At 35.5% G+C, this 27,467-nt stretch overlaps 1 protein-coding gene across 1 annotated transcript in view; it reads left to right on the top strand.

The window, feature by feature from the left end:
- The first annotated feature begins 4,183 nt into the window (after positions 1-4,183).
- The window catches only part of LOC115418666 (glypican-5-like), a 122,826-nt gene continuing 99,542 nt past the window's right edge, over positions 4,184-27,467 (top strand). Inside the window, exons 1-4 of the mRNA XM_030133207.1 lie at positions 4,184-4,469; positions 16,145-16,306; positions 21,805-22,352; positions 23,848-24,030. Of these exons, the coding sequence (XP_029989067.1) occupies positions 4,292-4,469; positions 16,145-16,306; positions 21,805-22,352; positions 23,848-24,030 (1,071 nt within the window). The 5' untranslated portion in view covers positions 4,184-4,291. The remainder of the gene's footprint in view (positions 4,470-16,144; positions 16,307-21,804; positions 22,353-23,847; positions 24,031-27,467) is intronic.

The following is a 27,467-nucleotide window of genomic DNA, read 5'->3' as shown; positions in this document are numbered from 1 at the left end:
TCTGTAGTGCATATGCCTGAGTGACTGTTGAGCTCCAAATGGCTTTCTGACTTACTGTTCATGTGTCACACATCCATTGTGGGCAAAGCTTCTCTGACCGACAGGCCACGTTCAGACGGAGCCTGTCTTTATGTTAAGACCACAGCTGCTAAATGATGGCTGTCAAGTTTAAAATCACTGTCCATTTTCAGACCAAAATTTGTAACAGTGGGTTCATCAGTTAATTCATCAAAAAACTAAGATCAGCTGGGGGATAATCAGTTGTACCATTTGGATCGAACAATATAACTTCAGTTTTCTTATCATTAAAACTTAAAATAAATGAATAAATAAATAAATAAATAAATAAGACTGAATGGCATCCACACTTCGATATTAATATTGTGCATTCTTCATCAATGGTGAATAAAGCGGACAGTTCACAGACTACATAACAATGGAACAAAATGCCATATTTCCTCAAGACTGAACCTAAGGGCAGCAAGTGTAAAGAGGAGGGGTCCAAGAATCAATCCCTGTGGCACCACACAGAGGAGACCACCACACAAAATCATCACCACTAACACAAAACATCTCTTGGAAAGGTAGGAATGAAACCAAGCCAGGGCTGCACCTTAGATGCTGAACAAGTGTTCTAGACAAGACACGAATACTATGGTCCACTGGATCCAACATCAAAAATAATGTCAACAAGTTGCTAAAAGTATGTAACTGAAAACCTTTAAAAGTGCTCATTCTGTTTTGTGTAGAGTTTTAACACCAGACTGGAACACTACAGAAGTACATATTACATATTAAAATATAAATCCACTGTAAATAATATATACATAAACATATATCTTTAATAGATGGTGCTCTGTACACATCTACCCAGTTATTCATGTTTATCTTAGCTATTCTCAACCCATTGTTGTCCTTGACTCTAGCTGAATGTTTGTTTATATTATGTCTATGTTTAACCCTCCGGTATCCGGGTGCACTGTTTAGGCACACTTTGCTCTTCGTGTTTAAAAACTTTGTATTATTTTTCACAATTTAAATAAGGTTAGAATTCAAAAGTTGTTCATTTGTGCATGGTCTTTAAAATTCTGGCCACCAACTAAAATTTGCACATTGTAAACAAAAGAAAATTACAAGACTAGCATCTGTCCCCCAAGTCTGCCTAAAATGAATTATTTCTCCATTATAACCACTGTTTTTGATCTGAAAGCCATTAAGGCATAAATCCTGCTTTTACTGAAATCTGGGCTTCATTTGAGAGGTGAGGGTCTAAATTAATTTCTTAACGTTGTTAATGTTGCTGTTAATCATTGACTTGTGCCAGGCGGCAAAAATCGAATAATATGTAATCCAATTTTTATGTAGTATTTTGAAAAAAAAAAACCAAACAAACAAAAAAAAACAAACAAAACAAAACATATTTTGTGTTTTTTGCATCAAAAAATGTAGTGACATCATGATGAAAAGAAACCGTTTAAAGGGTTAAAAAAAAATCTAAAATGAATGATTATTTGATATGTATGATTAGGGCTGTGCTTGATTTACAAAAATAAAATCAAATTAGAGCAGAAAAATAAATCAATATATAATATTTAATAGTTTGATTTATAGGTGTGCCATTTTGGCACACTTGGTGACAGATGCTAGTATTTTTGAACATTTGACCTAGCGCCAATAATGATAATGCAGATTAACCAATGTTGGAGTAAACCATTGACATATGCCAGGCTGCAAAAATCAAATAATATGTGATCCACTTTTTATGTAGTATATTGAAAAAAAATAATTTTTTGTGTTTTTTGCATCCAAAAAAATGGTTTGTTTACATTACAAACACAGCATTTAAAGGGTTAAAAAATGTGACAGTTATTGAGTATTTGGTATTTTTATTTACGGCTCAAGTTGATGAAATAGAAAAAAGTGTAAAAGAATTAAAAACAAACTGTATGAAATTTTTTTTGACATTATTCCACAAGTGTGCCAAAATGGCACACTTGGTGCTTAGTAAGGGCCTTGCTGGACAGGATACCGGAGGATTAAGTGTGTTTGGGTTTATGTTGAAATTGTATGTCATGAGTAAAGAAAAACTGAAGCCAAATTCCCTGTATGTGTTTGCATACTTGGCCAATAAAGCTGATTCTGATTCTAAATATTGCCATCCCTCTGAAAAATAGAACTTCAGCTGCGATGAGAGTAATTTTCTCCAGTATTTTAAAAAGGATTGGCTTGAAATGAGATAAAACTAAGGGGTCAAGACTGCATTTTTTTTTTTTTTTTAACCCTTTCATGCATAGTGGTCTCTACAGTGGACAGTTACTCTGCAGCTGTTCTTTTGTATATTCATGGATTTTGTTGTTTTAGTTTCATACCAGCTGACACATTTGGTGCTTATGCATCATCCCATACACTGCATTTGATAACATTACTGTAACTTTGCTGTTCTAGATAAACCTGATCTACCATGTTTGAGTGTAAATCAATTCCTTGTTATTGTTATTAGACTCTAATTAACAGCAAAAAGTTGTTGTTGTTGTTGTTGTTGTTGTTGTTTGTTTGTTTTTTTTGCAAATTATCACCATGAAATGAGTAATGACTAGTGGAGTATGTTAAAATGTGAGAAAACATCACATTAGCAGCATTAAAATGTTTTTATTTCACAGTTTTTACACAGTATATCAGTAAACACATGATTCTTTGCTTCAAAAATTAAACTCATGGTGTCCAGCTGAGTGGACATTTTTGCAACTCTCTAAAAAGAAAAAAGCTCAGTCGCATTGTTTTTTTTAACCCTTTCATGCACGAATTATGAGAACCTTAATCAAAATTTTTTTCCTGAGTGTTTTTATTTCTCTTTAGGCATGAAAAAAACAATGTGATTGAAAATTTGCTTTAGAAAAATAAGTAAAAAAAAACAAACAAACAAATAAAATAAAAATAATTTACACTTACACACTTACAGGTGTGTATGAAAACCTCAGGACTACTGCGGAGAATAACAAGGACAGAAAACCTTGTATTACAGGGGTGTCAAACTCATTTTAGTTCACGGGCCAGATTCAGCTAAATTTGATCTGAAGTGGGCCGAACCAGTAAAATAATAACACAATAATATATAAATAATGTCAACTCCAAACTTTTCTCAATGTTTTAGAGTTAAAAAAGTTAATGTACACTATGAAAAGGATTACAACTACAAACTATCCTTTCAAAAGATGTGAATAACATGAACAAACTGAAAAAAATAAGTGTAATTTTAACAATATTCTGCCTCAGTTTATCATTTACACATATACGTTATAACTTACAGATCACAATGGATCTACAAATACACAAAACATTTAGTAACAGGCAGAATATTGTTAAAATTGAAAAAAAAAAAAAAAAAAAAACTCTTAAGACATTTCAGGTTGTTCATATTTGTTCAGGTTATTCACATTTTTTGCAAAATTATACTTTGTTTTAGTGTAAATACATGAAAATATTTACATTTACAAAGAAAAATTTGGAATTGTCATTATTTCTATGTTATTATGATAGTATTTTACTGGTCTGACCCACTTGAGATTGAATTGGTCTGAATGTGGAACCTGAACTAAAATGATTGTTAATATCTTAGTGTAGTTTTTGCATTTTGCAAATTCTTCCCAAGGGCCGGACTGGACCCTTTGGCTGGCCGGATTTGGCCCCCGGGCCGCATGTTTGACACCTGTGTTGTATTAGAACTTGATTTTGCCTGGAGCTCTGGAAGACCAGCAGGGGGCGTCCATGCTACATCTAAACCAATGAGTCCGCATCCTGCAGCTACAGTGGTGGATGGTTCATAAAGTTACAGAGGCAAGTTACATAATATAAAAGCTGTATAACTGTATTTAATAGCTTATGGTTGATTAAAAATGTCTATTTAACTTCATAAAGTTCAGTGCAAATCTAACAATAAGTGTAGATTTATTTGTTATTGTTATTGTTTATTGAGTTAAGTTTAGAATTATATGTTTTTGAGATAGAAGGTAAAAGATTATTATATTTTAAAGGTATAAGAAGAATTTAAATACACGTGTGGGCTCAGTGGGTGATTCATCTGAAGTGAGAGAGACATGAGAGACGGGCAGATGGGTAGAGACAGCAGTGGGAGGGGGAGGGGGGGGGGGCTCCGGGGCTGATCCCTGGCTTCAGGCGGACCCAGGCTGTAGATGAAGTTTTCAGTCACAGTGGGACGTTCACGGACTCACACTCATCCACACACTTTTCCCCCCTTGTCTTCCTCTCTTCCATTTTTCACTGAGATGTTGCGATGTTCCGTGCAGCCTTGCGAAACGCGGACTTGTTTTGGGTGATTTTGTTTTGTGTGGTTTTTCTACCGGAGGCTGCCTGTGGATCAGCCGATGCGGACAGCTGTCATGAGGTGAAGACAGCCTACATGATGCGCCAGATAGGCCCGGTGGAGCTGGTGCCAGACACACCGGGAACAGGTCAGTCCCATCCCATGGTAATATGAAAACATCACAAATGAAATGCATTATAGTCCTGTTAAAGGTCTCACATCCATTTACTGTGGAGAAAGTTCTATTTTGAGATTTACTTAACCCTTAAAAACCCTTAAAGGTGACTTTTCCCTCTACATTTAACCATTTCTATGCAATTTATCACCATTTATTATATGGTATCTCCCTGCATTTTGCATGTTTTCCAGTTTAAAGCAGGTATTTCCTTATATTTAATTGACTGATCATGTACATGTCCATACAATCATCACAATCTGAAAACATCACATATGAAATACATTATAGTCCTGTTAAAGGTCTCACATCCATTTACTGTGGAGAAAGTTCTATTCTGAGATTTACTTAACCCTTAAAAACCCTTAAAGGTGACTTTTCCCTCTACATTTAACCATTTCTATGCAATTTATCACCATTTATTATATGGTATCTCCCTGCATTTTGCATGTTTTCCAGTTTAAAGCAGGTATTTCCTTATATTTAATTGACTGATCATGTACATGTCCATAAAATCATGGAAATATGAAAGATTATTTACAACATTATAGTCCTGCAAAGGTCTCACATGCATTTACTGTGGAGAAAGTTCTATTTTGGTATTTACTTAACCCTTAAACACCCTTAAAGGTGACTTCCAAATTAACATTTCTCCACATTTAACCCTTTCTATGCGATTTATCACAATTAATTGTATGTTATCTCCCTGCATTTTGCATGTTTTCCTGTTTAAAGCAGGCATTTTCCTGTAATTAATTGACTGATCATGTACATGTCCATACAATCATGACAATCTGAAAACATCACATATGAAATACATTATAGTCCTGTTAAAGGTCTCACATCCATTTACTGTGGAGAAAGTTCTATTTTGAGATTTACTTAACCCTTAAAAACCCTTAAAGGTGACTTTTCCCTCTACATTTAACCATTTCTATGCAATTTATCACCATTTATTATATGGTATCTCCCTGCATTTTGCATGTTTTCCAGTTTAAAGCAGGTATTTCCTTATATTTAATTGACTGATCATGTACATGTCCATAAAATCATGGAAATATGAAAGATTATTTACAACATTATAGTCCTGCAAAGGTCTCACATGCATTTACTGTGGAGAAAGTTCTATTTTGGTATTTACTTAACCCTTAAACACCCTTAAAGGTGACTTCCAAATTAACATTTCTCCACATTTAACCCTTTCTATGCGATTTATCACAATTAATTGTATGTTATCTCCCTGCATTTTGCATGTTTTCCAGTTTAAAGCAGGTATTTCCTTATATTTAATTGACTGATCATGTACATGTCCATACAATCATCACAATCTGAAAACATCACATATGAAATACATTATAGTCCTGTTAAAGGTCTCACATCCATTTACTGTGGAGAAAGTTCTATTTTGAGATTTACTTAACCCTTAAAAACCCTTAAAGGTGACTTTTCCCTCTACATTTAACCATTTCTATGCAATTTATCACCATTTATTATATGGTATCTCCCTGCATTTTGCATGTTTTCCAGTTTAAAGCAGGTATTTCCTTATATTTAATTGACTGATCATGTACATGTCCATAAAATCATGGAAATATGAAAGATTATTTACAACATTATAGTCCTGCAAAGGTCTCACATGCATTTACTGTGGAGAAAGTTCTATTTTGGTATTTACTTAACCCTTAAACACCCTTAAAGGTGACTTCCAAATTAACTTTTCTCCACATTTAACCCTTTCTATGCGATTTATCACAATTAATTGTATGTTATCGCCCTGCATTTTGCATGTTTTCCTGTTTAAAGCAGGCGTTTTCCTGTAATTAATTGACTGATCATGTACATGTCCATACAATCATCACAATCTGAAAACATCACATATGAAATACATTATAGTCCTGTTAAAGGTCTCACATCCATTTACTGTGGAGAAAGTTCTATTTTGAGATTTACTTAACCCTTAAAAACCCTTAAAGGTGACTTTTCCCTCTACATTTAACCATTTCTATGCAATTTATCACCATTTATTATATGGTATCTCCCTGCATTTTGCATGTTTTCCAGTTTAAAGCAGGTATTTCCTTATATTTAATTGACTGATCATGTACATGTCCATAAAATCATGGAAATATGAAAGATTATTTACAACATTATAGTCCTGCAAAGGTCTCACATGCATTTACTGTGGAGAAAGTTCTATTTTGGTATTTACTTAACCCTTAAACACCCTTAAAGGTGACTTCCAAATTAACTTTTCTCCACATTTAACCCTTTCTATGAGATTTATCACAGTTAATTGTATGTTATCGCCCTGCATTTTGCATGTTTTCCTGTTTAAAGCAGGTGTTTTCCTGTATTTAATTGACTGATCATGTACATGTCCATACAATCATCACAATCTGAAAACATCACATATGAAATACATTATAGTCCTGCAAAGGTCTCACATCCATTTACTGTGGAGAAAGTTCTATTTTGAGATTTACTTAACCCTTAAACACCCTTAAAGGTGACTTCCAAATTAATTTTTCTCCACAATTAACCCTTTCTATACAATTTATTACCATTAATTATATGTGATCTCACTGCATTTTGCATGTTTTCCAGTATAAAGCAGGTATTTTCCTATATATAATTGACTGATCATGTACACGTCCATAAAATCATGGCAATATGAAAACATCACATATGAAATACATTATAGTCCTGCAAAGGTCTCACATCCATTTACTGTGGAGACAGTTGTATTTTGGGATTTACTTAACCCTTAAGCACCCTTAAAGGTGACTTCCAAATTAATTTTTTTCCTACATTTAACCCTTTCTATGCGATTTATCACCATTTATTGTATGTTATCTCCCTGCATTTTGCATGTTTTCCAGTATAAAGCAGGTATTTTCTTACATTTAATTGACTGATCATGGACATGCTCATGGTAATATGAAAACATCACATATGAAATACATTATAGTCCTGCAAAGGTCTCACATCCATTTACTGTGGAGAAACTTCTATTTTGGGATTTGCTTAACCCTTAAAAATCCTTAAAGGTGACTTTTTCTCTACATTTAACCATTTCTATGGAATTTATCACCATTAATTATATGTCATCTCCCTGCATTTTGCATGTTTTCCAGTTTAAAGCAGGTATTTTCCTGTATTTAACCCTTTCTATGCGATTTATCACCATTTATTATATGTTAACTCCCTGTATTTAGCATTTTTTCCAGTTTAAAGTAGGTATTTTCCTGTATTTGATTGACTGATCATGTGCATGTCCATAAAATCATGACAATATGAAAGTATTAAATATGAAATACAAGCTCACTTAACTATATTAAAGTCTATTAACGGTCTCACATTTGGTCTGGATTGAATGTACTGTGGAGAAAGTTCTATTTTGGGATTTACTTAACCCTTAAAAACCCTTAAAGGTGATTTCCAAATTATTTGTTTTCCTATGTTTAACCCCTTCTATACAATTTATCACCATTTATTATATGTTATCTCCCTGCATTTTGCAGGTTTTCCAGTTTAAAGCAGGCATTTCCCTATATCTAACTGACTGATCATTTACATGTCCATAAAATCCTGGAAATATGAAAGATTATCTACAACATTATAGTCCTGCAAACGTCTCACATCCATTTACTGTGGAGAAAGTTCTATTTTGGGATTTACTAAACCCTTAAACACCCTTAAAGGTGACTTCCAAATGAATTTTTCTCCACTTTTAACCCTTTCTATGCGATTTATCACCATTAATTGTTATCTCCCTGCATTTTGCATGTTTTCCAGTTTAAAGCAGGTATTTTCCTGTATTTAACTGACTGATCATGTACATGTCCATAAAATCATGGCAATATGAAAACATCAGATATGAAATACATTATAGTCCTGCAAAGGTCTCACATCCATTTACTGTGGGGAAAGTTCTATTTTGGAATTTGCTTAACTCTTAAAGACCCTTAAAGGTGACTTCCAAATGCATTTCTCTCCACATTTAACCTTTTCTGTGTGATTTATCACCATTAATTATGTCATTTCCCTGCATTTTGCAGGGTTTCCATTATAAAGCATTTAATTCCCTATATTTAATTGACAGATCATGTACATGTCCATAAAATCATGGCAATATGAAAATATTAAATATGAAATACAAGATCACTTAACTACATTATAGTCTAGTAAAGGTCTCATATCTGGTCTGGATTGAATTTACAGTGGAGAAACTCCTATTTTGGGATTTACTTAACCCTTCAGAACCCTTTAATGTGACTTCCAAATTAATTTTTCTCCACATTTAACCCTTTCTATGCGATTTGTCACCATTAATTATATGTTATTTCCCTGCATTTTGCATGTTTTCCAGTATAAAGCAGGTGTTCTCCTATATTTAACTGACTGATCATGTACATGTCCATAAAATCATGGCAATATGAAAATATTAAACATGAAATACAAGATCACTTAACTACATTATGAACTAGTAAAGGTCTCACATCTGGTCTGGATTGAATTTACAGTGGAATAAGTCCTATTTTGGGATTTATTTAACGCTTAAAGATGATTTTGAAATCCATTTTTCTCTACATTTAACCTTTCCTATGTAATTTCTATCCATATATTATAATAATACTCTACGCATTTTCCGTCTAAACCAGGTATTTTCCTATATTTAATTCACTGATCGTGAAGATGTTCATGAAAACTCAGACGCAAAAACAGGGAAAACTGAGGATAAAGTGACCTTTTCATCAAAATATAACATTAACTGAGTGTATAGGCAAGTCTCCAACCACTCACTTGTCAAACTACATAGCTTTTAATGGTGAATCAGTGTTGCAGAAAGTCACAACATTTCCTTTGAACATCTAAATGCTTCATATCTGATGCGGCTGAACAGCTGAGAAACTGCAATTTACCTGAATTAGAGCGGTGTGATGGAAAAAATGAGTGGTTTAAATGTTATTAAAAAGTAGAAACACACAGTAGATCTATTGAAATATTACAGGGTGTATTTAATACATTTTATCTGCTCTTGTTGATTGGAATCTTGAGTATCTCTGTGCTAATTATTCTGTGTTGAATGAACAACTACTGATCTTTTGAGTGAGAAATTGTAACCTAAAAACACTTCACAAAGCTTTTTTTAAAATTGTTGTAGTGATTTCATAGGTCGTCAAAATGATGAGTTGGATTATCTCGACATAATCCACTCATCTAATTCTGACCTCCTCTTATATAATTTTACATCATGCTCATTATGCTTGGTTATCTTTAGTTGCCAGTCATAAGGCAGTCTGTGAGAGTCATTTGTATATAACACTCACACAGGTGCAGGATGTCATTGTTATATCACTATAACGTTTGCCTGTGGTTAAACAAGTAGCATTCAGCAACCAAAATAGATGCAAGACAGTCTAGTGTTTCTGCTGCTGCTGCTGCTGCTATTCTCTTCCTGAATCTGGAAGTTTAATTACATAATATTTTTTGTTTTTGTTTCAGTTCTTTTTCAGCGGTTGGTTGTAGGTTGGCATGCTCTGGTGTGGTTGAATGGGAATGCGTTCTTTTGTCCGTTGTTCTGTTGTGAATTACGAATTCTGATCTCAATGAGACCACCTGGGTAGATAAAATACACACACACACACACACACACACACACACATCTCACATAGGCAATTTACCCAGTTGGCTGTGGGTTAATGTGCTTGAGAAACATACAAATAAATGACATGTTAAAGGTAAAGCCACCATGTGCTACAAAAACAGTTTCTGTAGACTGTGGATTTGACTATCATGATGTGAAACAGGGATTGTGACTTGGCAGATAAATATGATATAGAAATATGCAGTTAATAGATACTTGGGTGTACAGTTGTGGAAAAAATTATTAGACCAAGCTTGTTTTCTTCAATTTCTTGGTCATTTTAATGCCTGGTACAACTAAAGGTACATTTGTTTGGACAAATATAATAACAACAGCAAAAATATCTCATAAGAGTTTAATTTCAGAGCTGATATCTAGCCATTTTCCATGGTTTTCTTGATAATAACCAAAATCACTTCAGTTCTTACATCAATAGCTATGGCATCGTACTGCAAAAACAATGCTCTTAGGTTTTCCATGTTTTCTTTTCTGTCTGTTTTAGTCACATGATACACACAGGAGTTAGTATTTGATTGCATAACCATTGTTTTTGCTGACTTTTGATGGTCTAATAATCTTTTCAGCAACTGTATATAAGTATTATGTGTGTTACATGGATGTTTGTGTGTTATAAGTAGAACCTGGACCTTTACAGGGTATTGTTTACATTCACCATCAAGCTCAATGCATATCAAGATGAATCCACCCTTGTTAAATTTTAAAATAGCAAAATTGTGATGTACAGATGGGCAATTGATTAACCAATAAAGACCCAGAGCTACTTTTATGTTCATTCCAAAATTGAATTAACCTTTCCTAAGTGATTTATCACCATTTATTTACAATATTATCCTCTGTATTTTGTATGTTATCAGTATAAACAAGCTATTTTCCTGTATTTAACTTACTGATCATGAAGATGTTCATAAAAGCTCAGATTAAAGTTGAGGGCTGTCATATCAAAATCAGAGAAAACAGGGGAAAACAAGAAAAGCACTCAGAGAGCACAGACCTCCACCAAGACAGGTCTGCCCCCCCCCCATCTGATCACCAAAATTTAATCATTTCTTCCTTGTGCCAGTATCAACATTTCCTGAAATTTTCATCCAAATCTGCCCATAACTTTTTGAGTTATCTTGCTAACAAACAAACATGCACGCAAACATGCACACAAAGCAAAGAGATCGCAATACCTCCTGGTGGAGCTAAAAATGACTTTTTCCGTCAAATTTATCATTAACTGAACATAAAACAAGTGTCTCCATCCACTGTCATTGATCAAATTAAATGGGTTTTCTTGGTGATTCAATGCTGTTCCATGTTTACTAGGGAGCCTCTGAACGTCCAAATGGGTCATATCTGATGACCATGAAAAGATGACAAACTGCATTTTACACCCATTGTTTACATGTATTGATAGGATTAGTGGATCAATAGGTATTAAACATTTTAGATCAGTAGATGGTTTTGGTCGGTAATGGATGTTTGGGTCTTTATGGGTTAAAGACAATACAGTGTCATGTGCCAGAACAACTTTAGTACTCTTTGGCATTGATTCTCCACTTCTGAACTCTACTAGAGGGATGAACACCATTCTCCCAAAAGATTTTCTCTCATTTTCCAACCTGGAATAGATCACTCCTATCAGACTTTTCCATTATTTTGTCATTCATCCATACCCTTAAATGCCATGATGATGATTGAGTCCTCTTCTCTTCCTCCACATGACACAAATGTTTCCCACTCATGGTTGAACCAATTCTGGATAAGTTCAAGACAAGTGAAGGATGCCAGTTTGCTGAATCACTCTGGCTCAGGCACTTGTGTAATGGTTATTATGTACTTAAGGTCCACTGTGTAAGATTTTAGAAGATTTAGGAGCTCTAACTGCAGAAAAGGAACACAGTATTCAGAATTATGTTATCATTTGTGTATAATCACCTGAAAATAAGAAACATGTTTGCTTATAACTAGCCCTTTATACAATCATGGAAAAAATTATTAGATCATCAAAAGTCATCAAAAACAATGGTTATGCAATCAAGTACTAACTCCTGTGTGTATCATGTGACTAAAACAGACAGAAAAGAAAACATGGAATGACTTAAAGCACTGTTTTTGTCAGTACAATGCCATAGATATTGATGTAAGAACTGAAGTGATTTTGGTTATTATCAACAAAACATGGAAAATGGATAGATATCAGCTGCTAATTAAACTCTTATGAGCTGTTTTTGTTGTTATCATTATATATGTTCAAACAAATGTACCCTTAGTTGTACCAGGCATTAAAATGAACAAGAAATTGAAGAAAACAAGGGTGGTCTAATAGTTTTTTTCAGTGACTGTATGTAGACTGTTGCACTGTCCCCAATGAAGACAATGAAGTTTACTTATTTGAAAAGGTTAAGAAAGTCACAATGTGTATCATTTTTATGTAACTGTGAAGCCAGCCAGTACTTGTAGTTGAATATCCCTAACATACATTCTTCATCTTGTTGGATGCATTTCATCACTTATTGTTTGGCTTATGGTCTCAAAAAGTAAATGTAATCATTATCAAGAAAACTAAGGATGCACCGATACCACTTTTTCTAGACCGAGTACAAGTATAAGTACTTACATTTGAGTACTTGCCGATACCAAGTACCAATATGAGTACTTAATATTACACTGGTCAACAACAAATTTATTGTTTAAGTTTTTTCAGCTGATTTAGGATAATTTTGGTGTGCTGAATCCAAAAATCACATTAATTTTGCTCAATCAGGTCAACTTTCTGAACTATGCTACATATTGACTTTTTAACATTTTTGCTTACATTTATGGGCATTTTCACATCATATGATACAAAATTCTTTCATATTTCTTGGAATAAACGAGTTCTGAAGATTTTACTTTTGCCAATTTATGATTAATGGGTTTTTTAATATTACAGGTGAATGAAATGGCTTCGACTAGAAGATCTTGCAAAAATAAGCCTGATGTATTCTGCTACATCTGCGGTGAATACGCCATTGTACCTAACAGGAATCAAGTCACAAGTTTCATAAAGTGTGCTTACCAATATTATTTTGGTATTAATTATTATATTTTGTGAGAAGATCAAATTTTTCAAAATCAAATTAGCAAAAAAACCTGACCTGATTGAGAAAAACAGATGTCATTTTTGGATTTAGTGGTGCAAAATGGTCCTAATTCAGCTGAAAAAACCTAGACAACTTGCAAAAAACATTTTTTTGTAACCCAGTGTTACCTTTGCAGTTCTTAGTTCCTTTTGAAAATGTGCTTTATTGTCGTTGTCATTAGTCTGAGTGGAACAAAGTGCTAGTACTGACATTTAATGTGTTGGAATGAGCGTTTCTCAGTCAATCCACCAGGGGGTGCCGCTCTTAATCAACCATACTGGACAAATACCACGAAGAAAAGTAAAGTTTTTTGAGAAAAAGAAAGTCAGTAATAATAAACATGGAGATGACAGAGGAAACACTTATGTGGATACTAATGATATTGATATTGATGAGGGTAGTTGTCATAAATGTGTCAGTAGTTTTTCACTAACTCACACAGTCGCTCTTTGAAAAGATCCTCTACCTCCATGGTTCCTGGTGGTATTCTCCATCTGGGAATGCATCCACGAGCGCCTGGAAAATGGATGGAATGTATGCAGAGGATGGACAGAACGCTTCGTATCCATCTGTGTTTTTAACATTACTTTTGTCACGTCATTTATTTAGAAAAATCTCCACACTGCTGACATTACTCCTCCGCCACATACCTGCTGCACTTAACTGCGAATGTCACACTACAGTAAGTGGTATCGGTGCAGTTGTATCGTAGTATTTTTATGAGTATGAGTACAAGTACATACCCTGAGTATCGGACCCGATACCTGATACTGGTATCGGTATCAGTGCATCCCTAAAGAAAACCATGGAAAATGGTTAGATATCAGCTCTTAAATTAAACTCTTATGAGCTATTTTTGTTGTTATCATTATATTTGTCCAAACAAATGTACCTTTAGTTGTACCAGGCATTAAAATGAACAAGAAACTGAAGAAAACAAGGGGTGGTCTAATAATTTTTTCCACAACTGTATCTCAGAGGGAGCAGATTGCTTCCACAGATTCCCATGTTTCAGCAACAGCTTAGATCAGACGTCCTTTTCTTCTCTTTCTTCCATTTTATACTAATTGATTTCCTGCATTCAGGTACATTACTGTCACCTTCTAAATGTAAGTGCGTGGCTAATATCCCCTCAACTAAAGCGCACAGATCAAACCAAACACTGGCTCCAAAGAGGTATTTTCATGTTTTTTTTTTCCCCCACCACCATAAGGGAAGATGTGGTGAAGCATCTCCTGGTTGTAATCTACAGCTTTATTTGTGAGATGCCACTAAAACTAAAGCTGAATCCTGCAGCAGAAACCTTGGTTGAGCTCTGCGTATGTTGGACGACCAATGTGCTGCCCTAATTGCAAATAAGCAGTGGCATTCCATAACCAATGAACAGTAACCAGCTCAGTCATTTCTTCCATTGCCAGCCATGGTTAGTATGAATAGCTTAAGCTGTCACATACCTTTGTGCTGTGCGTGTGTTAAGTCAGACATAGTGTAGGTGAGTGGTTCATTCCTCTCATCTCTCTCTGCCTTGATCTTGGTCAGCTGCCTGTCAACTTGGCTTTCAGCAGTCTAGTTATGCCAGTCATCCCCCCCCCCCCCACACACACACACACACACACACACACACGCGTGTAGGCACACACACACATACATGCGCACACACACACATTTTGGTGTGTGTCGAGGTGTCATCAACTGTGCATGTCATTATAGTTGGTTCCAAAAGGTAAATTATACCATTCATTTTAACCCTGTAAAACCTGAACCATTAAATCACTGACAGAAAAATTCCAGGTCTTTGAAACTGGAGCTTTTATTGGTCCTTCTGAACAACCAAAAAGTGTTTTTTTTTTTCAAATATCAATTTCTATGTACAAGTTTCATTTTTGTATCATATTTGATACATCAGGTCTCAGTGCTAACATATTATTTTTAAACAAACAAATATGTAATATGACACAAGTGTTTGCTCCTGGAGGATTCTGTTGGGTTTCTGTAAATTGGCTTGAGAGTCTGGTTTAGACCAGCTCTATATGTAAAGTGTCATGAGATAACTTTTGGTATGATTTGGTGCTATATAAATAAAATTTGATTGATTGATTGACAAACATGTTTAACAAACTGGTAATTCAGTGTCACTGGAAAGGCCTCTGGTGAACAAATTCCTCCCCCCTGGTGGATTATTGGTGTATTGCATGTATCTAATTGTATGCATCAGGTTTTTCAAGAAAAGAAATATCACTCTGATCATGTAGAGGGATTCAAAAATCATGTATCAAATATGATACGTTTGACATTACAGGGTTAAAGTCTGTTTGGTTACAGTGATTAACTTATGTGACATAGAAGAACACTTACTAATTGGTCCGTTAGGTAGTAATACAGTGTTGATAATGGATTGTTTTTTTTTTTTATTTTATTTTTTTTATATTAAATCTTAAATAATAAATGCAACATCAAAATAGCTAGGTCTCCATGGTAGCTCTGAATGGAGTTCTTCTGTTTTACATTTTAGGTGCATTTCTGTCTCTTAATAAGTTTGAGTGTTATTCAGAGTTATTATCTTCTTTATCAAAAACAGAACAGACAAACCAAACACAAGCTGTATTGAAGACCTTTTTATACAGTCTGCAGTTTCATCAGTAGATGCCACTAGATATTCCACACAGAACCTTTAAGAACAAACATTTGTCATTCTTCAGTCTTTTATATTTGATATTTCCCAGACATATGCTTATTTCTTTTAACTATAAAAAGTGTTATGGCTTCATATAAATGCTAATATTTATTTGTAATTGTTAACCAAAGCTATTTTGTGCCAGATGAGACTTCTTCAGTTCTGTTCTGATGCCATTTTGTCCGTCTCTGTCTTACAGATGAGTCTCTGCGTATTTGTGTCCACCCTGGGCCCAGCTGCTGTACCAGTAAGATGGAGGACAGCTACATGATGGCGGTCCGCAGTGAGACGCAGCAGAAGATGCGATCCTACAGCTTTGAACTCAAATACCTGATAGCTGGACACACCAAGGCCTACCAAGGTGAGGGAAGCAGAGTTGGAGGGAGACAGGACCATGTGTCACTGAAGTGGACTGTAACTCAGTTATGAGTCATCCTGCACAGGAACCATGTTCTCCTCATAAATGTGTTCTGACTGACACATTATTGACTTGAATGGCTGTGGTGATTTTAGTTTGAACAGTTTTGTCAAGTGCCTGTAGCCCCCCTGTCATTCTCACTTTGTGTGTTCATCATGAAATAGCTAGTTTGTGTCAGGATGGTGGTGTGAGGCTAATTTATTTTGTGAGGCGCCACAGTGGCTAGCCAAACAAACAACTGATGTTCGATTGAGTCTTTGAGAGAGCAAACTCTCAGAGGAAGCAGCGGAAAACTTTGTTACAACTCTCTGCTCTCTTTCTCTGTCTGTCTGTCTCTGTCTTTGCAATAATCAGGTTTTGTTCTTGACCAATGAGAGAGCGAGGGACAGAGAATGTTTACATTCAGTACGTATCCGCACCAAAGTGTTGTTGCCGTTGGCAACAGCCGGTCTCTAACGGGCTGCTCTGAATAGGAGGAAGAATACTCTGCTTGTCCACTTGTCTTTCAACGCTATTCACCAGTCTGTGTGTGAGGGAGGGAGGGAGCTTGTGTGGTTATGTGTGTATGTGTGATGCACACGCAGTGTGCAGATTATGAGAGGGGTAGAGTTGATGAAACCTAGCAGACAGACATGGCAAACATGTACCTCTCTGTTTTCTTTTTCTGTGTCTCTGTCTCTCCTCCCCTGCTCCATCTGACTGCACCCAGGCTCTGTTTCAGCTGCTATTTATGCCCGGTGGATGACGAAGCCATCCATGGGTAAAATTAATGGGAAACACCCATACACAAAGAAGGGTTGAACAAGGCCAAAACAAGTCACAGGAGACAAAGTTACAATCTGTTGCAGTTATTTGAATTTTAATTACTTCAAAAGCTCTGTTAACAAAAAAGAAAAATCCATGAACTTATTTAGGATCATATAAAAGTCATTCTCTGTGGACCAGAGAGAGCAGACAGCTAACACTCACTGCATACATGTATTCCACTGAATACTGGTTTAAATGTACTTGTGCTTTATACAATGTAAGTTCACTGCTCTGTAAAGTCAAACACAGCTGCTGTAGAGTCAGATGGGCATGAGAACTTTAAAGGGGAATGTATTTTGAACTTACATGCGTAAGTTGGGTGTTTTAATAGACAGTTGTTAAATATTACAATTTAATGTCAGGTTGTGCATCTGCAAGTTGGCTATGGAATTACTTGTAGTGAAAAACATTTATTGATACAGATTTAAACTCTACATGTTTGACATTTAATGAATTCCTGAGTTCTTAAACAGCTGAGCTGTTTCTGAAAGAATCCTCTCCAGAGTACAGTGATTAGAACCCACCAGAGAACCTACAACATGCCCAGAGTGGTTGTAGTTGGGCTCTATTTACACCCGAGGGATGACTTAAGTGTATGAGTCTGCTTGCGTGTGTCTTTCTACTAGACCTTATTGCCCTTTCCTCTACGTTGCAGCTGTCATCCAATCACAGAGGGTAAAGAGCTAATCACATGACCCCAAAGAAGTCTTTGCCATGTCATTTGATGCTGTCTGTATTTCAGTTGCTATAGCCAGGACATGGGCATGCAAACACATTAAAGCAAGACATTCTGACTGAGTGCTTCATCCTAGTGAGGCCTCATGTGCAAACCTCTTCACACTGCACTCATTGTGACTTCATTCATTTCCATTTGGATGAAAGTGTTTGTGGCTGCAGCATAAACCTAAGTGGAGATCTTCCAAAACATTTGAGCTTTGGACGACTCTGTCAAAGCTCCTGGTTATTTGATGTCTGTTTTTCTTTTGCTCATGGGTTTTTAAATGAATTGGCTAATACACTGAAGTGTCATTTGGCTGCAGCTGTGATGGTGAAATCCAAAACTGCACATAAACATGCACATGAAATGGCCAACTGACTCGGTGAAAGTCACAGATAAATAGGCTTCTCTCTGTCTTTTACTACCAGTTGTCTGTGTGTGTGTCAGAATGCCACCACATTGACATCACCCTTTAAAGTTGGCAGGCTTCAAACATAGGCAGGCACACACACACTGACACAACCCATACTTTATTAGACCCTGTCAGGCATAGGAAGCACAGTGGATCATGAGATAGGACTCTCATTATCACCTGTCTATAGATAACAGAGTAGTGAAAACGAGCTCGGAGATGAATTAAGTTGTGTGCTATTTTGGCTCGTATGCATCAGGATAAAGTCAGTCCAAGGTCGGTGACACAGAGACTGTGTGCACGCAGCCGTGACATGGAAATGACACATTTTATATGCATGCATGTCATGGGAATACCATATATGCCTCCATTTTCAGTTTTACATTTGGATGTGCTATGTATGAGTTACTGTAAACAATTTACATTTTATCCATAGAGACTATATTTGCATCATTATAATGTTGTGTATGGTGTATTTAAAAACTCTGACACATTATGTTAATGATTTTGTTTTCATAGATGGATAGATATTGTGCAGAAATATGCATACATGAACAACATAATTGGGTTGACACAGCTAAGAATGCCCACTGGGTTGTTGTGTATTATTGTTAATTGTACAGCTTGGCATTGAGGTCACTTTTGCTGGATGTAGATTGGGTGTCACATACCCACTGCAGCAGAGAATTTATGCTATTTGAACCTGTTCAACCTGTATCCGGGGGTTTATGATTCACCCAGCCCCATATGCCACATGCAAAGAAACTGTCAGTGTATTTTTCTACTTTCCATCAGCAATTATTAATTAAGCACCACGGTTTTATGCCAGGAATCTGAATATAATATTGCAACATTCAACAGCCCATAACTCATCTTTGTTCAAAATGATGTATTTTGAAATTAAGTGACTTATCAAAGCTAAGGGTTAAGTGGTAGATAAGAAATTGCAGGGGGGGAGGTGTGTGTGTATGACCTTCATTCAGCATCTTTTTCCTTTTGATCCAAATTAAAAGACTAAATATAAATGTTGATGACCTGACATTGTTTTGTGCTGTGATGGAAAAGGGAAGCCACATTTCCAAGCTTCTGTGTTGAGATGTGAAGTAGAACAGTAGTCACATCCAGGCTGTACAGTATATGACAGAATCTGTTCAGTGAATGGTAATTACAGCTGTCAATCATGTATTTATTCCCTCCTATCTGTCTGAAAGATTGCAACTTCATGGGGTAATTTTTTCCAAAGCCCAAAAACACAGGAGAAAGCATAGTTTCAGAAGTCTGATGAATTAGAATAAAATGAAAGGAAATGACAGAGTTTTTGCATAATGAAGCACTGCAGCCTTTACTGTATGTGGTTCATTTACAGTCGTGGAAAAAATTATTAGACCATCTAAAATCATCAGAAACAATGGTTATGCAATCAAGTACTAACCCCTGTGTGTGTCATGTGACTAAAACAGACAGAAAAGAAAACATGGACTGCCTAAAAGCACTGTTTTTGTCAGTACAATGCCATAGATATTGATGTAAGAACTGAAGTGATTTTGGTTATTATCAAGAAAACATGGAAAATGGCTAGATATCAGCTCTGAAATTAAACTCTTATGAGCTATTTTTGTTGTTATCATTATATTTGTCCACACAAATGCACCTTTAGTTGTACCAGGCATTAAAATGAACAAGAAATTGAAGAAGACAAGGGGTGGTCTAATAATTTTTTTCTGTGACTGTATGTAGACTGTCACACTGTCCCCAAGACACATTTCCTCTCCGGGACAGTGAAGTTTACAAATTTTAAAAAGTTTAACAAAATCACAATGTGTCACCATGTGTAATCATTTGTTTGTAACTGTGAAGCCAGCCAGTACTTGTAGTTGAATATCCCCAACGTACATTCTTCCTCTCTTTGGATGCATTTCATCACTTATTGTTTAGCTTGTGGTCCTATAAAGTAAATGTAATTTACAATAATATTCTCAGTCGATTACACTGGTCTACCAGGAAAATTCTTCCAGAATAAAAGTAATGAAATTTTACCACATGAGAGTCACTGATAAAGAAAAATCAAGTAAAAAATGCTGATTGGCTGAACTTTCCAAGATACAGCCTCAGGTCAAAATGTGAAATTCAAGAATTAACGAGAGAATGGGTTTGACTCAAAAGAAATATTTGTCTCAGAGCTACAAGATCTACTTCAAAACACTGTCTGCACATTAGAATACATTCACTTTACAGGTTCTATTTAGTGGAAGATTTCTAAAACTATTATATAAATGTACATAAACCAATATATATGTGTAATAACACTTAATCATATACCTTGAAAACATCAGCAAACCGGCACTTTTGTCATTTATTTTCCAATTAATCTTATTAAAATACGTAACATTTAGCACATTTAATGTCTGAAGCAAATCATTTCTAAAAAATTGTAGACCAGTGTTATTGTGAACTTGAGAAGTAAAATACCTCACAAGGATGCTTAAGACAAGAAACTGTCTAATTTTCTAAGTTTGTTTGTTAGTCATGTTCATTAAAGGGGTCATATTTTACTAAACCCACTTTTATTAGTCTTTGCTACATTTATTTGTGTATTTGGACCCTAATAGTTCAAAAAGTTTGAATTTGAACCCTCCAGGTGCTGCAAAGCTATCTATATATTCATTCTGGCAGAAATCAAGCGGATTTCTACAACCTGTTTCAATTCCTTCTTAATTTGTTACGTCTATAACTAGTTACGTCATGACATTTGCACATATAAGGTCAAGACTTCCGACGAACATCTCTCCGAGTTTACCATAATTGTTTATCAGCAGCAGTGGTTGTATTAACAACTGAAAACATGTCCAAAATTCGAGTCAATTACCTAAAATGTTTTTTTTTTTTTTTCAATCAATTTTTTATTTATTTTAATTTTGCTTCTCCAAAAGTACAATACAAAAAAAGAAAGAAATTCACATTTTATGATACAAGATTTTGTGACATACAAAGTACACCCCCCCCCCCCCCAGAACCAAAGGCGACCCCCATACCAACCCAACCCGGATCTCAAAATACGAAAACCACTAATGAAAACAAATCCATGTATATAGATGAAAATGAATATAATTATAATTGTTTGTCAGCAGCAGCGGTTGTAGTAAAAACTGAAAATATGTCCAGACTTCGAGCCGATTACCTAAAATGTTCAGTTGTTGGTTGTATTAATGAATACAAGTGGCTGAACGAGACAGAGAAGCACGGTCAACAACCTGGAAGAGGCAGGGTGTGAAGTGGCTCATGTGCATTTAAAGGGCCAGCGCTCAAAACATACTTTCTTGTGTCATTAATCAGAAATAAGGTTGAAGATGGACCTGTGGTATTGAATTAATGAAGAATTCAGACCCAAGCAGAGCATTTACAGTTTATGTAGACCACAGGGAAATGTTTTAAAATGCATAATTCCATCTAAAAAAGGTAAAATCTCACTCCTTTAACTGTGTATTTGTTTTTCTCTCCTTTCAGAGACCTTTGAGTCCCTGGTGTCCTTCACGTCCAATCTGACCAGTACTCTTTTCGACAGTGCCTACTCTGCCCTGGCGTCCGACTGTCGCCCCCTTGTCTTTCAGCTGTTTAGCGACATTAAACGCCACCTTTCTGGAGATGCTAATTCTTCATTGGACAAAACTGTGCGACGGTTCTACAACGATCTTTTCCCACTGGTTTATCGTCGTCTGCTCAATCCTGGGTTCGGCCACATGTCTCCCCAGTCCTATTCCTCCCTTCCTAGTAGTCATGACGACTGCTTGCGGATGACACGGCAGGATGTCAGCCCTTTCGGACCTCACCCTCACCTCCTGGTCAGCAGCCTGTCCCGTGCACTCGGGGTGGGCCGAGCTTTGAGCCGACTGCTGAGACTGGCTGGAGAGGTGGTGAATGCAACAGAGAAGGCAACGTTGTCCAGAGAGTGTGGGCGGGGCTTAGTGAGGATGCAATACTGTTCACATTGCAGAGGGATGACACTGATACGGCCCTGTACTGGACTGTGTGTTAACGTTATGAGAGGATGTTTGGTAAGTCCTGTAAATTATTGTACATTTTAATGTGCACACAGTACGTTTCTAGTATGTTTGCATTGGATCTAGTTATATAGTGGCGGAAAAAAATTATTAGACCATCAAAAGTCATCAAAAACATTATGCAATCAAGTATTAACTCCTGTGTGTATCATGTGACTAAAACAGACAGAAAAGAAAACATGGAATGCCTAAAAGCACTGTTTTTGTTTGTACAATGCCATAGATATTGATGCAAGAACTGAAGTGATTTTGGTTATTATCAAGAAAACATGGAAAATGGATGGATATCAGCTCTGAAATTAAACTCTTATGAGCTATTTTTGTTGTTATCATTATATTTGTCCAAACAAATGTACCTTTAGTTGTACCAGGCATTAAAATGAACAAGAAATTGAAGAAAACAAGGGGTGGTTTAATGATTTTTTCCATGACTATATATAGCAAAACTGACAATAAACCTGACTTTGACTTTGACTATCACCTGTTTTTACAAATTAAAGACCCATCAGAAAGAAGGCAATGTAAAAGGAACCTAATGGAATCCACCAGAATCATCAGAAATCCTCTTCAGGAAAAATGTATCAGACATGTAGTTGGAGTTTTGTTTTGGTCAAAGTCTCAAATGTATGATGTAAAGGAAATGAGTCCCTCTAAGGCTTATACTACAAACACCATACAGACAAATGGCTATATATCAGCTCTGAAATTAAACTCTTATGAGCTATTTTTGTTGTTATCATTATATTTGTCCAAACAAATATACTGTTAGTTGTACCAGGCATTAAAATGAAGAAGAAATTGAAGAAAACAAGGGTGGTCTAATAATTTTTCCATGACTATATGTGTAGGCAGTAGGTTTCATTTGCATTTCATTGCAAATGATAACATGCACACTCTAATAATCTTCCATTTCTAAATCTCTGATTAAAGACATTAATTTTTAGACAGACAATTATGAAGATGCCAGGAGAATTGGCAGTGTTTTTAAAGCATTAACTGCCCACTTCAGAGTTTTTAAAACCACTTTAGTAGCTCCAAGAATAGAAACTTATTTACTGAACAAACCAAGGATAGCACTGTTCGTCCTGCTTAAACTTTCTTGGTTTCTTGGCTAATGAAACTCCCAACATGTTTGTCGTCTTCAGTGAAGCAAAATATAAAAGGGAAAATATGCAGTGAAGCCAAAATAGAGGAAGACTGAGACCAGGAGCAACAGCCTCACTGTGTCAGAGAATGAGATGGTTCATGAAATGTGGTCAGAAAAGTTTGGAAATTGTAAGGAAAATAAGCCTAGGTGTCATTTAGCTGTCATAGAAAGCATTTCAGTCAACCACATGGTCAATTCAGAGGTGAGATGCACCTAAAAGGAATGCAGCTATTATAAATGGTTTAATGGTTTTTGTCTGTACAAGTCAAAATGTGTACTCATGAAAAATGTCGACATTCTTCTTGATCCTCTCTGTGCACTTTTTCATTTTTTTTATTCCAGGTGGGTGTATCAGAACTTGGCGAGCCCTGGGGGAGTCTGGTGGTATTGCTCCAACGATTAGCCGCCACCTTAGCAACCAGCAGCAACCACAACAGCATGGAGCTAGCTCTGTTAGCTGTCCGAAACCAAGTGAATGATGCCATACTGCACGCTCAGCTGCACGGGCCACGCATCACAGCTACAGTAAGAACTGATGGATCCATCAACTCATTCATTAACCCTTTATAGGGCACTCATAGAAATACTCTGATATTCAAAATCTCAACTTTACTGTTTTAATTTTATGATAAGACTGTATTACTTTTGTGAAGTTTTATTATTATATAGAAAATCATGGTCAATGAAGTTACCACATTTGGTTCCTTCCCCCATAACTGCCAAAAAATAAAAAATAAAAAAAAAATAAAAAAATCCAAGAAGTAAATATAAAAAGTAGAAGAAAAACACATGTAAAGTAAAAGAAACATGTATTTTGCAACATTAGAACATCACTTTTAGAACATTAGAACATCATAAGTGCTGATCCAGACCCCTGTCCACATCCACATTATCCCTCTGAACATCATTCCTTACATTAGTACCATTACTTCATGGTACCTAACAAAGCAGGTATACTCACTGTTCATGCAGAAGTGGACCTTACAGACCCCGTAGACCACATCGAACCTGAGATTGTCGCTGCACTATAGCTTGCTGAAACTGTCTTATAATGTATGCAGAATTACCAAAAAATAGTCACTTGCCCGATAAAGGGTTAATTAGTCATCAGCACAACTGTGTTGAACAGGAAGAGTTAGAAAGTTTAATTCTAATTCTATTTAAATAAAATAAAGCACAAAATAAAAACAGCAATTAATTCTGCAATATGAAAATGAAGACTAACAATGTGTATGCGAGTAACTTTTATTTATTTTCCTCTACATATAGGCAAAATTGCTTTTAAAAGTATGCAGCAAATGCAATGAATCAAAATTAGATTCTTTATTGTCATTGTACAAAATATACTTCAAAATTGAGTGCGATCTCACATAGTGCAAAGAAAGCACGAATTTTTTTTTTTTTCCATGTACAAAGATTAAAAAAGACTTCTTAATAGATAGACAGTTTATTTATTTATTTATTTTGAACATGCAAAGAAACAAAATAAAACAAAACAAAACAAATTAAGACAAAAACAAAATAACATTTAAATAAACAGAATCTATCTTCAAGAAAAATAGATATAAATGTATAGGTGGGTATAAAAACAAGAAAATGCACATCTAGTAGCAGCACTTGCATGACATATTGAACAGATGAGTATATATGTTGAATGTACAGGGTAAGGAAGCAAAATTTACAATATTTTGAGGCAGGGATTGAAAGACAGTGTATGACCAATTAGTTTATTGAAAGTCATGAGAATTTATTTGCCACAAGAAAATTTACAGAATAGAAAATGTTTTTATTCTATGTGTCCTCCTTCTTTCTCACTAACTGCCTTCACACGCTTCCTGAAACTTGCGCAAGTGTTCCTCAAATATTCGAGTGACAACTTCTCCCATTCCTCTTTAATAGTATCTTCCAGACTTTCTCGTAATAGTTTTGCTCATAGTCATTCTCTTCTTTCCATTATAAACAGTCTTTATGGACACTCCAACTATTTTTGAAATCTCCTTTGGTGTGACGAGTGCATTCAGCAAATCACACACTCTTTGACGTTTGCTTTCCTGATTACTCATATGGGCAAAAGTTTCTGAAAAGGTATGGATAATAGTGTTAGGTATGATTATGACATCAATATATGTTTGGTTTCAAAACAATTGACGTAGTGCCTGCTGAGAAAAAAAAACAACTAAATGTTCATTGTAAATTTTGCTTCCCCACCCTGTATATCTAATGTATATAGGACTTGTAGCCATAGTAACTAAACTAATTTGCAGACTGTGTCCCTGTTTAGGGTTATAAGAAACAACATTTTAAAAATAGACCCACAAGAGGATGGAGATAAACATGGATTCATAAACAGGACAGGTGATGTTGGATATTATGAAGAGATAGAGGTATTGAAATGTGTTACTGCTCTTAATACGTAGATGCGTATGAAATATTTACATCCTGCATAATGATGCCCCTCACTAGAAAATGGTCATTCAGAAATAAGTGTGCGAATATGAAGTTAATGTTCTGTAAAATGCATCATTAAAGAGCTGCTCTCAAATTAGGATAATTACCAGACTGTTGCTCATATACGGCAATAATAAAGTCATTTGAATTTTGGACACAGAGTGAGGAAGGCCGTGGGTTTCTTTCAGCTTGGCAGTTAGATCTCCTCACAAAAGCCTTGTACCTAGATGGGCTAAAAACAGACTCATTCTTTAGAGAATGTGGGGTTTCCCTTCAGTCTGTGTGCATGTGTGTGTATGTGAGTGTGAATACAGATCCAATGCCAGACAAAGACTGTGGTTGGCGGGACAACCAATACCCAGAATGCAGCTTGGTTCAGAGTGATGAGAAAGTTTCTGTGGCTAATCTCAGGACAAACAGACGACACACAAACACATGCATGCATGCACATACTGCTGGAGAAAGAAAGGGAGAAGCTGTCCAACTTTGAGAGAACATTGTGGACTTAGTAGAGTAGATTCCTGAGAGGTAAACAAACACACACACAAGCATAATCACACCGCTAATTGTCGCTAATAAGAAAACACCACTTCATTAAATATTTGACCACGCTTCTTATTCATTTGACACCTAAATCTAAGTCTAGTCCTGCTCATGTATGGGTGGTGTGTTCAGCTTTTTCAAGTTAAAATTGCAACCATTAGGACAGGGGTGTCAAATTCATTTTGGTTCAGGGGCCATATTTAGCCCAATTTGATCTCAAACAGGCCAGACTAGTAAAATAATGACTTAATAACTTATAAATAATGACAAATCCAAGTTTTTCTTTGGGTTGTAGTACAAAAATCCCTCCAATTAAATTATGAAAATATTTACATTTTACAAAAAAAGATGTGAATAACCTAAAAAAACAAATTTGTTTGAAAAATTAGTGCAATTTTAACAATATTATGCCTCGACTTTTTTATTTATACATGTACATTTACACACAGTGTTAAGTAAACATTTGGTAACTGGTGTAATATTGTTAAAATTTTGGAGTTTGGAACTAAAATTTGAACAATTTCTACAATATTACATCTGTTATTATTAACACAACTACAGATCACAGTGGATCCATAAATGCACCAAACATTTAGTAACAGGCAGAATATTGTTAAAATTGCACATTTCGGGTTGTTCATCTTTGTTTTTATTTATGTATTTATTTGCATTTTATTGTGAAAGAATAGTTTTGTAAATGTAAATATTTTCACAGTTTTTTCACTTAAATTTTTTCCACATAATTTTTCACAAAGAAAATTTGTCGTCGTCATTATTTATGGGTTATTGTGTTGTTATTTTTACTGGAGATCACATTGGTCTGTATGTGGAACCTGAACCAAAATGATTTGGACAACCTTGACTGTTCAGGTTAATATCTGCGCTTTCAAGGTTCCGGAATGGAACCTTTGGTGGGCCGGTTGTGGCCCCCGGGCCTCATGTTTGACACCTGTACATTACGAATTTCTGTA

The sequence above is a fragment of the Sphaeramia orbicularis genome, chromosome 4 (assembly GCF_902148855.1).
Source record: "Sphaeramia orbicularis chromosome 4, fSphaOr1.1, whole genome shotgun sequence".
Classification (NCBI taxonomy): domain Eukaryota; kingdom Metazoa; phylum Chordata; class Actinopteri; order Kurtiformes; family Apogonidae; genus Sphaeramia; species Sphaeramia orbicularis.
This window is presented reverse-complemented; position numbering and strand designations above follow the sequence as displayed.